The 14,274-nt window shown below is 47.1% G+C and overlaps 1 protein-coding gene across 3 annotated transcripts in view; it reads right to left on the reverse strand.

Moving 5' to 3' along the window:
- The window catches only part of Slc4a8 (solute carrier family 4 member 8), a 71,418-nt gene that overhangs the window by 9,230 nt on the left and 47,914 nt on the right, over positions 1–14,274 (reverse strand). For all 3 annotated transcript variants that reach the window (XR_005973753.1, XM_041645962.1, XM_041645963.1), the window contains 6 exons: positions 10,472–10,585; positions 8,093–8,254; positions 7,043–7,294; positions 4,454–4,522; positions 3,123–3,296; positions 1,658–1,795 (listed from right to left, as the gene is read on the reverse strand). Coding sequence is in view for 2 of the 3 variants with exons in the window: in XM_041645962.1 (XP_041501896.1) it covers positions 1,658–1,795; positions 3,123–3,296; positions 4,454–4,522; positions 7,043–7,294; positions 8,093–8,254; positions 10,472–10,585 (909 nt within the window). In the remaining variant the exon portion in view is untranslated. The remainder of the gene's footprint in view (positions 1–1,657; positions 1,796–3,122; positions 3,297–4,453; positions 4,523–7,042; positions 7,295–8,092; positions 8,255–10,471; positions 10,586–14,274) is intronic.

Genomic DNA, 14,274 nt, shown 5'->3' on the forward strand with positions numbered 1-14,274 from the left:
AGAAAAATAAAAAAAATAAATGACTTAAAACAGGAATAATTATAGAGGTAAAAATTACCAAGAAACATGTTTAGAGCATAACAATAATAAAACTTAAGCATGGCGGTGGTGTCACATGCCTTTAATCCCAGAACTCAGGATTCAGAGGCAGGAGAATCTCTATGAGTTTGAGGCCAGCCTGGTCTACAGAGTGAGCTCCAGGACAACCAGAGATATATAGAGAAATCCTGTCTTGAAAAACCACAAGAAGAAAGGAAGGAAGGAAGGAAGGAAGGAAAATTAGTGTTTCTGGATCAAATGCACAAACATTTTTCTTTCTGATGCAGGATCTCATGTTAATCAGACTGAACTCCCAGGTTCAAGCCGTCCCCTGCCTCACCTCCCGAGTGTTGGGAATGTAGGTATATGCTGCAGCACCTAACTTAGTATGTATTTGTGTGCGTGCTCATGTGTGCACTTGTGCACAAACACCATGTGTGTATGTCATGTTGGGGGGTATTTTGTCTACATGTACATATTTACATCATGTGGTTGCCTGGTGCCTGAGGAGGCCAGAATGGGGTACTGTGTCCCCTGGAACCGGAGTTCCAGATAGGTGAGCGGCCACATGGATGCTGGGAACCAAACCTGGATCCTCTGGAAGAGCCGTCAGTGCTATCAGCCATGAGCCATATCTCCATTCCTGGCACAAGTCTATATGTCTCCAGTTCATACTGGCACTCAGTATATGTGTGGCCCATCCCAACCACAGTGCTGAAGGGTTAGTTCTACCCTCTTAAGCACTGCTGTCATTTGATAGGTGGAAAAGAATATTCCCAGACAGAGATTGCAGCACAACAGGAGGAGGAACGGGTTTTTTCATTGCTTTCATATTTAAAATTTTAGTTCATTTAATAATATAAGATTTAAAAAAATTCAAGACATTAGACATTAGGAAATTTTATTTTAAAATATAGTTTAAAAAGATAGCGGTGTCTGCTGAGTGACAGGGTCTGACTAGGCCAGAGCATGCAGCAGGAAAATATGTATGTATGTATATGTGTATAGATAGATAGATGGATAGATAGACAGATGAATGGATAGGTAGGTAGGTAGGTAGGTAGACAGACAGACAGATGGAAGGACACTATTCGGGGCAGCAAATGTGCTGAGACATGCCCAGGCCTTTCATTTCTTAGTCTTGCTACACATCCTTTCTGTGCATGTTCAGGCCATGGCTCATGGTCCACTGTGTAAGATGGCAAGGTGCCAACTGCTGAGGGTGATGAAGACAGAAAGTCCCTCACAAGCTGCATTTGCACCATCTGCAATTAGATGCATAACCAATACTCTCAGAAACAATGGGTTTATGCACGTGTCAAATCAGATCTTCTGGAAGCAAATGAGCCACTGGATCTGAGCCTCTCAGAGTGTATGTTTATATGCTAGTTTGATCCTGGGGTAAAATCAAAGGAGGAAATGCCTAGTTACCAACTTCAAAACATCAAGGTAACACAGGGCCAGAACCCCTTAACCCTTCCACAGCTGAGGTAACATTCAGCCCCCCAGTGTTACTTTCAGGATCTCAGACAAGGTATCCTCACACACCGTCCTCCCTCCCTCTTTCCACTCTGGGATTGAGACCCTGAAATAAGACTGGAGCACAGCAAGGCTCTACCTCCTCCTCCTTAGCCTTCTTCTTCGCGTCATCTATCTTCTTCTTTTTGCTTTCAGGCATGAGGTCATCCAGCCAGCTCAGCTCACGCTTGGAGAAGCAGAGATCCATGACTTTCCTGACGAAGACCAAGGCCAGGACCTGACAAGAAGGGAAGGTGGTAAAGGGGAGTCTCTCCTGAGGAAGTCAAGCAAAAGGACTTCCACAGCAGGCGAGGACATCTCAAGCAGAACTGCACTCTTGATGGCTGCAGCAGTAGCCACTCACTGTGGGCCACTGGCACCCAGCACGAGGCTTTTGACATTATTTACTTTTAAATTTTTATATATTTTTAAGATATATATTGTTATGTATACTATGTGTTTATGTATGCATGTGTACTATGTATGTATGTGTACTATGCACCTATATATGCATGTGTACTATGTATCTATATATGCACGTGCACTATGTATCAATGTATGTGTGTGTACTATGCATCTATATATGCATGTGTACTATGTATCTATGTATCTATGTATGCACGTGCACTATGTATCTATCTATGTGTGTGGACTATGTAACTATGTATGCATGTGTACTATGCATCTATGTATGCACATGCACTGTGTATCTATGCATGCACGTATACTATGCATCCATGTATGCACGTGTACTATGTATCTATGTATGTGTGTGGACTATGTAACTATGTATGTGTGTGGACTATGTAACTATGCATGCATGTGTACTATGTGAATGCCTGGTGCCATGGAGGTCAGAGAAGGAATCAGTTTACCAGGAACTGACATTTAACCTACAACATAAATGAACTGAGCCTCCATTATTCAAACTTAAGCAAATTCAGACCCATGAGACATGAACAGCAGGGAAGTGAGGCAATGCCACATGAGTAGCTAAGGGAGCAGAAGTCAGAGACAGACAGCAGCACTGTGGGTGCCTCCACATTTGCAGAAAAGGAGAATGAGGGGTGACAGCCTGAAGTCTCTGTTTTGCAATAAGGGTCTAGACATGGATAGTGATGTTGGTACCTCAACAATGTTCTTAATCCCCCTGACCCACACCCTTAAAAGTGGTGAATACAACGCTGGGTAATGATGGGGCACGCCTCTAATCCCAGCACTCTGGAGGGAGGGGCAGGTGGGTCTCTGAGTTCCAGGACAGCCAGGGCTACATAGCGGAATCTTGTCTTGAAAATTCAAATAAATAAATAAATAAATGGTGAACACAGAAACTTTATGGTATACATTTTTTTTAAACCACTGCTTCAAAAAATAACATGGATATTTTTTATTAAAGCAACCTTCACTCAGTAACCAGGCCACATACCTTAATCCCAGCACTCAGGAGGGAGAGGTAGGCAGACCTCTGAGTTCTAGGCCAGCCTGATCTACAGAGTGAGTTCTAGGACATCCAGGGCTACACAGAGAAACCATATGGGGTGTGGGGGACGGGAGAGAACCCTTACCATCATCGGGAAAACAATGGCAGCTGGCGATGCCTTGATTACCCAGAGCAGGACGAGGCAGGTGAGCTGGATGAGGGTGAAGAGGTGGACTTTCCGCAGGGGCACGTGCCGCAGGTAGATGAAATCTGGCTGGTGTTTTGCAGGCATCCCAAAAAGCTTCAGACGATCAAAGAACTGGAAGGAAGAAGACACACTGGCTCTGGAGGTCCCTGGTTAGGAACCTCAAGCCCACGGTAGCCCCCACCACCTGCTGCGCACAGCAGCTGGGGCCATTTCTCCCGGAGAGAAGGGAAACTGGGTCTCTGAGACAACAGATTTGGCCAAGGCCTGGAAGTGGCAGTCAAGATGAAAAGCCACCTTTTCTAGTTCCAGGTGCAGCCCCCGCCCAATACACACAATGCAGCTGCAGAGAGTGTTCCCAGGTGGGTGACCAGAAGCCAACTGCACCTTTGAGCGTACTATCAAAACCAACTCCACCCAGGTGTGGCTACACAGACAGGCTGGGTCAAAAGTTTGGCCAAGAGTTTGAAGCCAGTCTAGGCTACACTGTGGGTCCCCAGTCGAACTGAGCTACAGAATAGAACACTGTTTCAATGAAGAAATTCTCTCTCCACAAATCCCCAAGTTCCCAGACCCAGCTCTCTTGCTTCTTTGAAAGGTTTGAAGCTCCTGATTTACAAGATCAAAAAAGACCTCTTCAAATTCTGGATCGAGGATGATGTTCTGGGGCTAGAAAGGTGGTCCAGGAGAAGGGCTGGTGTGCAAGCCTGACGACCTGAGTTCAAATGCTGGGATCCACATGAAGGTGGAAGGAGAGAAATAGCCCCACAAAGTGTCCTTTGACTGCAACATGCCTGCTGCAGCATGTGCACCCACAAACACACACACACTCCACCATGCATGTGGAAGTCAAAGGACTACTTATAGAAGATGGTTCTCTTCTTCAACCACAGGTTCCAAGGATGGAACTCAGATTCGTCAGGCTTGGTAGCAAGTGCCTTCTGGTCTTAGTAGTAAGCATCTTAAGGGCTTGGTAGCAAGTCCTTTCCTGCTGAGCCATCTTGGTCATTCTTTGGTTCTTGACTAATGTTTCAGGTCCTGATCTACAGGAATTTGACAAAGTATCCCTGGTTTAATGCCAAATAATCACAACACGACTGTGACATCGAGCCGTGTCATCCTGCAGACAGGCCTCTCACACCAGCACGACCGTATTTCGTACCCCATATCTGAAGACATTTCTTAGCCAATGTCTCAGGAACCAGCTGTGCCTCTCTGGTCGAGACAAGTGAATATAGCAAGAGCCATGGCCCAGCTGAACCACACAGTACCTGGATTCCGTGCAGAGAAGAGACTCCCATGTAGAGGAAAACTCCATAAAGCACTGGCATCGGGATAAACTGCAGACAAGGGAGCAAGACAGGAAATGTAGGACACCAGCAGGACTTAAAGCCGTCAAATCTTATTTATTTTTTTTGAGACAGGGTCTTACTGTGTGGCCTTAGCTGGTTGGAACTCAATATGTAGACCAGGTTTGCCTTGAACTCACAGACGCCTGCCCATCTTTGCCTCCAGAGTGCTGGGTTAAAGGCCTGTGCTACCGTGTACATCTATATACATTTTAAACTCTGAACATAAAAGCAAACCACAGACAATTTCATAAATCTCTCCTTCCATTAAAGTGGAAACAAAAGGATAAGTCAATGACGATCAAAATCTTTTTATTTTGAAATGAAATTGTTACGTATATGTAACATGGACCTTGTGTCTCCAGCTTCTCCCTCTGCCAACCATCCTCCTTCCTCAACATGAGGACACAGATGGGGTAGCTACACAGTTACGGTCATGTGCACACACTCATGATCATGCACACTCATGTACACACATTTGTGGTCATGTGCACAATATTCACAAACACTCATCATGTGCAAGCACACATGCATACACATGTGCACACACATGTATACACGTACACATTGTGCTCATGTACACACACTGTGGTCATGTGCACACACATGTATACACATTGTGCTCATGTACACACACTTGTGGTCATGTGCACGCACATATATAAACATACACGCACACACTTGTGGTCATGTGCACACACATGTGCACACACGTGCACACATGTATACACGTACACATTGTGCTCATGTACACACACTGTGGTCATGTGCACACACATGTATACACATTGTGCTCATGTACACACATTTGTGGTCATGTGCACGCACATATATACATAAACATACACGCACACACTTGTGGTCATGTGCACACACATGTGCATACACGTGCACACATGTATACACGTACACATTGTGCTCATGTACACACACTGTGGTCATGTGCACGCACATATATATATATAAACATACACGCACACACTTGTGGTCATGTGCACACACATGCATACACATGTGCACACACATGTATACACATACACATTGTGCTCATGTACACACACTTGTGGTCATGTGCACACACATGCATACACATGCACACACACATGTATACACGTACACATTGTGCTCATGTACACACACTTGTGGTCATGTGCACACACATGCATACATAAACATACACGCACACACTTGTGGTCATGTGCACACACATGCATGCACATGCACATACACATGTGTGGTCAAATGCAAACACATACATCACTGTTGTGATTTAAATCTTCCATATCATTGTCAGGTACCTCCTCAGAAACTTAATGTATTTTGCCACAAACTATAAAAAATTCATTTTTATTGACCTAGAGACTTGAGGGCAGCAGAGAGGAAACTAGCTGAGAACATGTTGTCATGCTGGGTTTTTACATGGTGGACACAGCATGTGAACGTGGCTTTCCTGTCACATCATGTCTTTCAGCTTCCACACAGTTGGCCTTGAATTTGCTGTGCACAGAAGGAAGGTCTTAAACATGATTTTCCTACCTCTACCATGTCCCCACCCTGCCTGGCTTCTGCAGTGCTGAGCCTGGAGCCGCTGCCCAGTATCCTGTATGCCTAGTCTCTCGGTTTGCTTTTACCCTGGGCTAAAGAACAACTCGACTCCTCCCAGGGTTACAGAGTCCACACTGGATTCTCGTGTTGCCCCACTCTAGAGTGACATCCTGGTCTGCTGACGAGTCTGCAGCACTGCTGGACGGTTGTCTGTGCCAGTGAGTCTATTACCAACCTGATATAACTTAAGAGTCACCTGGAAAGAGGAAATGTCAGTAAAGAACAGCCTGTGGGCATGTCTTGGTTAATGATTACTGTAGAGCCCACTGTGGGCAGCAGCATCCCTAGGCAAATGGGCCCGGATTGTATAAGAAGGTCAGCTGGGCATGGACCAGCGTATGAGCCAATATGCCACACGGTTTCTACTTCAGTTCCACCCTGCCTTTCCTTCATGATGGACTGTTACCTAGAAGTACAAGGTGAAATAAACCCTTTCCTCCCCAAGTGGTTTTTGGTCATTGTCTTTATCACAGCAGTAAAAAAAAAAAAAAAAAAATCCTAGAATAATATCTACAATCCTGTGCCACAAGTTCAAGGCCAGCCTAGTCTACATAGTGAGTTTTAGCCAGCCAGGGCCATATAAGACCTGTATCAAAAAAAAAAAAAATCCCAGGAGTAAGAAGGGCTGGGACAAGGCTCAGCAACAGTGTTTGCTTTGCATGCAGAGGCCCTGGGTTGGTCTTCCAACATGAAGGGACCTATTCAAAAAGAAAGAAAATGGCTAGACAGTAGTCCATCAGATGACTTATTACATTTTATAATTACCATGCTTGTTTTCTTAAGCACATTTAATGGCCTTACTCACAAGGATGAACTCTTCCGGGACAGGGATCTGCATATTTATATATCGGAGCCACTGCATCCCCAGCAGGGTTCCTCGCACAAAGACCCTCAATGACTGATTACCTTTAAGACAGCCGTCATGAAGACAGAGCAGCCCATCAGTACGAAGATCATAAGGCCTGTAACTCTCTGCTCTCGGATGCCCAGGAACTTGGGCTGTTCCCCAGGAGCAGAACACTCAGACTCCAGCTTGAGGCTGTTCACATGTGTGATGGACAGGACAGTCGCAGCCACAAACCAAGGCAGCCCCATGATGGAACAGACGCCCAGCATGACGGCCACCATCAGCAAGTCCAGATGGTAGCCACAGCCTTTCTGTGGGGAAACAGGCACCTTCAGTGAGCCGGCTGAAGCAGGTCGTGTAACGGTGAGCTAAAGGCTTCAGACTCAAAGCTATCAGGAGTGTAAGGGAAAGAGTCTGGAGAATTCTTATAGCCCTCCCAGTTAGGAGGAAACAGAAGAAAAAGGGAAGTTTGGTTTGTCCTATATATATGCAAATATCTGGTCTTTATACAGTGGCCTCCAGCTTCCTTTGCCTGAGTCTCACAGATTCAAAACCAGCCTCCTCTAGAAGAGCGGCAGAAAGCAAGCCACATAGTGACCATTCTAGATACTAGAGAGCAACGCTTTTATTGAGCTCCTGGACACTGTCCCCATCCTTGCTAAGTCTGGATTTTGCCACAGAGATAGAAGGCGTGTGGCATCTCACTAATACGGGAGTCAGAGCTAACCCTAGTCTGTAATCCTAAACTCAAGATTCATCTTAAAGTCTCACGCTGTATCTCAGCGGGAGAAATCCTGCTCCTGGAAAAGCTGTTTGGTTGTTGATTCAGAAGTGTAGCTATTTAGGACTAGCAGGATCTCGGGCCACCCATCTCTACACAGTCTGAGAGGGGAGTACTGAGTCCACACTCCTCCCACACCACATCTCAGGGTCCACTGTTCTCACCTCCAGCCAATCTTCGTTCTTGGCTGGAGGTGAGAACACCTCCAGCAATGAAAAGCCCTTCTGAGACTTTATTCAGTTCAGTTCCTGGTAGAGCCAGGCCTATCCTAAAATACAAACGTTAAGAAGCTGCCATTTCAGCTGTCCAGACTGGAAGCTCTGGTTACCTTGAGCTTATGCTCCTTCCTGTTAATGATGACAGCGGTGATCTGCTGGTCCATGAATATCAGGATAGTGCAGAGAAGCGCAGGGATAACCGCAGCTATCACAGTCCACCAGGGGTTAGGGCCGACGGGACTAACAAACCATCCTCGGTCATCCCGTGTTGGCTGAGAGATTAAAAACAAGCTGGATTTTTGCATCTTAACTCTGGAGATTCGAGCAAAACAAACCAAGCTTAATCATTAGTCTACTCTTCTTTTTGTTCTCATTTGAATGAAAATCCTTAGAAAAACAAAACAAAACATGAAATACAGCAACCCCTGAGGAAATCTCTGGCCTTTTTCCCCAAATCCCCCTCAGCAATCAATCATCACTTAACAGCTTCCTGTGGAATATTCCTTAATCCTACATGGCCTTCTATTCATTCCCCAAGTCCCCAAGTGCAGAGAAAGCAACTTTATCTCAATGTCAGTCCAAGTAAATTTATTAGTAACTAAATCTGTTGTTTAAAATAAAATGACTTCCCCAGACAAATGTCTGTAATGTGGATGATTCTCGCCACTCCTCCCAGAGCCGAGGACTATCTGAAGTACAAACGACAGCCATGTGGACCCCAGTCACTCAGATTTTTGTCCATCAGCCCTCAGCAGAGGTGAAAAGGAGCCCAGGAACTGGAGACTTAAGAGTCCCAGAGCTTGGGGATGTCTGACCTAGGACTCTCTTCAATGGCTTTCTAAGCATTTGTTCAAACTCTGAGCCCCACCCTTGGTGCACACCAAGAACAGACAAATGGTACCAGAGGAGAAAAGTCTCTGACCCAGAATGACCCCAAACTCAGCAAATACAAGAGAGATCACTATGTCTGGAGCATTTGGATGCTACATTAGTTACGATACTTGGATTAAAGAACTCTTCAGTAATGCTGGGAAGTCCTGGATTTTGAATCAGTTAAATAATTCTAAAACTTTACAACCTCTGTTTCCATAGTAAGACTATGTAGGCATAGGTAGTAGTTAAGTTCTCAGGCCACCATGGAAGCTTGCTAATGCTTTAATGATATTATAGGTGGTCGCTCAGCCGGGCCTGCTATCTCTGTCGACTCCATCAGCTGGGTTACACTGCTCTCTAACACTGCAGGGTAACAACACACAACTGCTGTAGCTAAGAGCGGTCTAGAGATGCTGGAAGAACCGAGGCGCTTGCACACAGGCTGTCTGCAAATACAGCGTTTCCTTTCTAGAACGGAGCACAGAACTAGTCCCCAGTGGATAAGAAGTGACTCTGCCAGCCTTCAGCCCGGCCTTGGGAGCTGGGGCTGGCTACGTAAGGAGAGAAGGCAAGAGACCTGCTTCTTCTCTGCTTCCTAAGCTGTCTGCACCAGCCACATTTCCTCGCATCTTCTCCTGCCTCCCAGAGGACCCAGAAATCAACTCAGGTCTTAAGCCTGTGCACCATGGAACTTCCCCAAGGACTGCTTAATGCTCCAAATTTGCCTGCTTTTATACAAAATCTATTTGTCCTGTAGCCAGCTAGGTATTAGAGACAAAGCTGATAGTGACCATTCACACAGGGATGAGAACACCAGGCCCTTGGAGGTGTTTCTTAACCCTTTCAGCATTTTAACAAGTTTAACAAAATTAAACAGACAAAAGAGAGGGAGAGAGAGAGAGAGAGTCCTTATAGAGAGGAAGAGGGCAAAGTTGCTCACCATGGAGCATCCCTGCCTGTCCTGGAACTCGCTCAATAGACCAGGCTGGCCTCAAATTCACAGAGATCTGCCTGCCTCTGCCTCCCGAATGCTGGGATTAAGGAGTGCGCCGTGGAGCCTCGAGAACCGCCTCTACTATCGTCTGTCTTCCTGCCATCCTCAGCCCCTCCTGCTCTGGAGTTTTCTGAAGAAGCTGAGCATATCCAGGCTCTCTGCCTTCTCCACCCAATGAGGATCTGTGGAGTTAAACTAAGCTCGGCTCTCCAGTCTCGTCTGCTTATAACCCTTGCACTGAAATAGAGTTGGGATCCCAATGAATCAGCAGAATTTCAGTTTGCATATGAGCTGTTAAACTGCTATGGATTATAAATAAACAAACGTAAAATATGGTTGAAGAGATGTCCTGATGGCTCAGCAGGAGCCCTGGACTCCAAACAAGATCTTCTTAGGTCTTACGTCATTTTTCCTCCTTCCCAGTTCCTTAAAGTTGGAGCTCTGTGAAGCATCACCCAAGTGCTCCTGGGGCCACCTCTCCACCAGCACATCTTTATGGAAATGGCATTTTCCATTCAACTAAAGGTTAGCAGGGCAGGTATTCATAACAACACACATTACCTTTTGCCTACTGGACCTCTGAGCTCAACTTCAGACCCATCTACACTCAGGATCTACGCACCTTGAACACACTGGGAACCTGAAGCTTTGGCGATGGGACTCCAATCAAGAAGTCGATGATCACCATTGTGAAGATGGTGAGGAAGACGGCAAAGTCGCTCACCATGGAGCGTGCCTGGCGTGAGAAAGAATCAGAGCAGAGAAGTTAGCACCTCAAGAGCTACTGTTCCTCAGAAAACACTTAGCAGCTGAACTACACAAACTAGTTAATCAAGACTATTTTAGTATACTCAAAGTGATGCACAACGTTTGTGTGTTTAATATGGAGCAACAAACCTCTGACCACATTCACATCTAATGTATCGAGACCAGTCTCTAGAGAGCCCCGACTGGGGTGCACGGGTCCAGCCGAGGTTGTCTTAGCAGCAGCACCTTAACGTCCTCCCCACATCCTGGATCCATCCACTCCATCCACAGGGCCTATCAGCCAATATTCAGAACATGCCCAGAACCTGAGCATGACTTGTCACCCCAGCTGTGCCCACACTCGGCCACAGTCCCTGCCATCTCTCAGTGGGGTAACTGCTTCACCTTTGCCCTCCAATGCTGTCCCACCTGTTCATGCTGCTCTAGCCTCCTCCCTTTAGTGTGCGGCTCTCATGCCAGCTCTGACGCCAGCCCAGCTCGCTCCCCCTCCACATCTTGGCCTGACTAGGCTTCTGCCAGTGACCTCTGCGAACTCAAGTCCCCTGCAGTTTAACTCAAACACATTCTTTTTTTTCTTGAGACAGGAGAAAAAGACAGGGACTCTAAGGGGACACTGGAAGAGAGAGATCCGCCCACTCTGGAATTCGCCTGCAGAGTGCTGGTGTTCCTGAAGCTGTGAAGACAAGAGGGCCCTGGGCTGGAGAGATGGCTCAGAGGTTAAGAGCATTGCCTGCTCTTCCAAAGGTCCTGAGTTCAATTTCCAGCAACCACATGGTGGCTCACAACCATCTGTAATGGGGTCTGGTGCCCTCTTCTGGCCTGCAGGCACACAGACATAATAAATAAATAAATAAGAAAAAAATTAAAATAAAAAAAAAAAAAAAGACAAGAGGGCCTGAATGTCTGCAGGCTGGGGTGTCAACTACATCAGCACTCCTCGCTTGGCCCTACATCTAAACAGTGCACCACAGGGCACAACCTCACAATCTCATACAAAAGACAATACTTTCGGAGAATTTTTAAGTAAACCAGCTTGTTGTTGTTTTGTTTATGAACTCACACATGGGTACATGTGCATATATGTGCACGTGTACTGGAGAACCAGAGGTCACCCTTGGGCACCCTTTAGAAGCACCATCACCCGCTCTGAGACAGGGAGCCTGGAGCTCACCAGTTAGGCTAGAGTGGTCGCCAGCAAGCCCCAGGGACCCGTCTATACCTTCCTACAACTAGAATCACAAGTGTGCGCCATGACACCGGGCCTTTTTACCTGAGTTCATGTTTTTTACCACCACGGTCTCATGTTTACAAGGCAAGCACTTTACTAATGAAGCTATCTCCCAGAGGCCTAATAAGTTTTTACTTAATTTTTAAGTTTCAATCCTCAAACCTTGCTGTGAATTACACCCTGTGAGTACAGTAACTTATTATATGCCACTAACGGCACCTAAGTGTGACTCTGCACGTAATTAAGGGCATCGGCTTGTCTTCAGTGTGTACTGTCCTTGCCCTACAAGGCCATGTCTAAATACTTTAAATAAACTCACCAATCTTGTTCAGGCCAGCTCATCTGAAATTCTTTTCTGTGGTGTATGTTATTCCCCAGAAGGCCCCTGAGCGTAGCTTGCCTGGGAAACTACATTTCCTAGGAGCCCCTAGTGTTCCACGCAAAGGCTGCACAGGCGCAGAACGTGGCGTTTGACACACGTGCGTGGAGAACCCTTTAAAAGCTGGAAAGCCGTCTGTTCGTTCTCTTTTCCCCTTCTCTCCCTCATGCTGCAATAAAGCTCGCGCACCACGTGGGGTTTTGTTGCGTCCTCCTTTCGTGAACAAGAGCAAGCAAGAAGCAGACAGAACAGAAGAACATTGGTGCCAAAACGACTCGGGAGACCCGTCCGCCCCAGATCTCCACTCGGGGCCAGAGCTTCGGCTTTGCCCGGAGCTCCCTCCTTGCTCCAGGGCACGATCAGGACCGAGGACCGCTCCAGAACGAGACCCAAGTAGTCAAGGCTCAATCGTGAGTTTTCCCTTTCGGCTACCTGAACTGCCCCTCTCACCTGGAAATTGAGCTCCCGGCTTCCCTCTCACCCGGAAATTGTCTGGTTGAGGGCCTGGCTTTCTCTGGGGTGCTAACACTCACACCCCCCCTTCCGGCCTTCCACCCTCGGCTGGACCCGTGTTTTCACCTGCGCCTGGAAGCTTCCAGTTCTCACCTCTTCTTTCTGCTCTTTTTCTGTCCTCTCTGCCTAAGGCTCACTATGGTGTGAGCACTTCGGCTGCAACGGGCGGCCTTCAGGCCTAACTGTTCCCTCCTACCCGGGACTTCGTTTCCTGTCGGAGGCTAGGATGGTTCAGTCAGGCTATAACACTGCCCCCTGGTCACTCGGACGCCTGTGTCCAGGGCTTGCCAGTGTTCGTGGCATCTTTTGGGTGCCTTTTGCGGGAGTTTCCACGGTTCTAGCCATGGGTGCTAAGCCTTCAAAAACAGTTCCCCCATCCTCTTCCCCTAGGACAGCTTTTGGAAGCTCTTCAGCCTCACGCCCTAATTCCTTCCATTAAGTTATCTACACTTATCCGTCTCTGCTCAAAAACATGGCCAAAATATTCATTAGACGGAAATTTTAAATGGCCTCCTCATGGCTCCTTTGACCCCGATATTCTACGGCAGTTAGCTAACTATTGCCACTGTTCAGCTAAATGGAAAGAAATGATGTATATAATGGCATTCTTTTACATGGCCCTTAAAACTGACCCCTCCGCTGCTGCTCACTGTTCACCTGCCCACATGGTCTTAGCAATGCCGTCCCTCCAGGAACCCTCTGCTCCTGCCATGGACCCCGCGGACGAACCTCTACCCCCCCCCTCGTCTCGGAGAGCCACCTCCTCCCGCTCTGCCCGGTCAAGCGACACCTCACCTAAGCCTTCTTCTTCCAAAGTTTCTTCCAGGCATACAAAGCCCTCACCTGAGCTTTTTCACTATGACACCTCATGTAAACCTTCCAGTTCTAGGTATCCAGAAGTGCCACGTAAATCTTCCAGGTCCAGGCATAAGAGAACCTCACCTAACCTTTCTCCTTCTAGGTCCCCGGAGACCCCCCCAAATCCTATTCCAGATCTAAGAGAGTCTCACTTCAACACCCTTCTTCTGCCAGCAGGTCTCCATCCGACTCCTCAGGCTCCGCTTCCTCCCATCCCCCCTCTCCTTGTCATAGGTCATACAGGTCATCAGAAGTCTCTTCAGATTCATCCTCCCCATCTCCCTTCCACCCTACTCCGCCTCCTCGGTCTTCCAAAGCCCCGCGAGTTCCCCTTCCTCTCCCTCTCACGCCGGCCGTCTAGTGCTAGCACCTTCCTTCACTCCTCTGCTCACGCGTTCACGTGCCTCCACGGAGCCTAATCCCAACCAAGCCAAGCCTGCTGCCATCCTGCCACTGTGGGAGGTGGCTGGTGCAGACGGGTTGGTTAGGGTTCATGTTCCATTTTCCCTGTCGGAACCTTCCCATATAGCCAAATTACTTGGGTCCTATACATCTAATCCTACCACTTTTATAAAAGAATTTAAATATATTACCCAATCCTACAACCTTACTTTCCATGACATTTTTATGATCCTGTCTAATAACTTACCTCCCGAAAGGAGGACACAACAAAACCCCA

This window comes from Microtus oregoni, unplaced genomic scaffold (genome assembly GCF_018167655.1).
Source record: "Microtus oregoni isolate MIOR12 unplaced genomic scaffold, Mior012 000118F_ref0000498, whole genome shotgun sequence".
Classification (NCBI taxonomy): Eukaryota; Metazoa; Chordata; class Mammalia; order Rodentia; family Cricetidae; genus Microtus; species Microtus oregoni.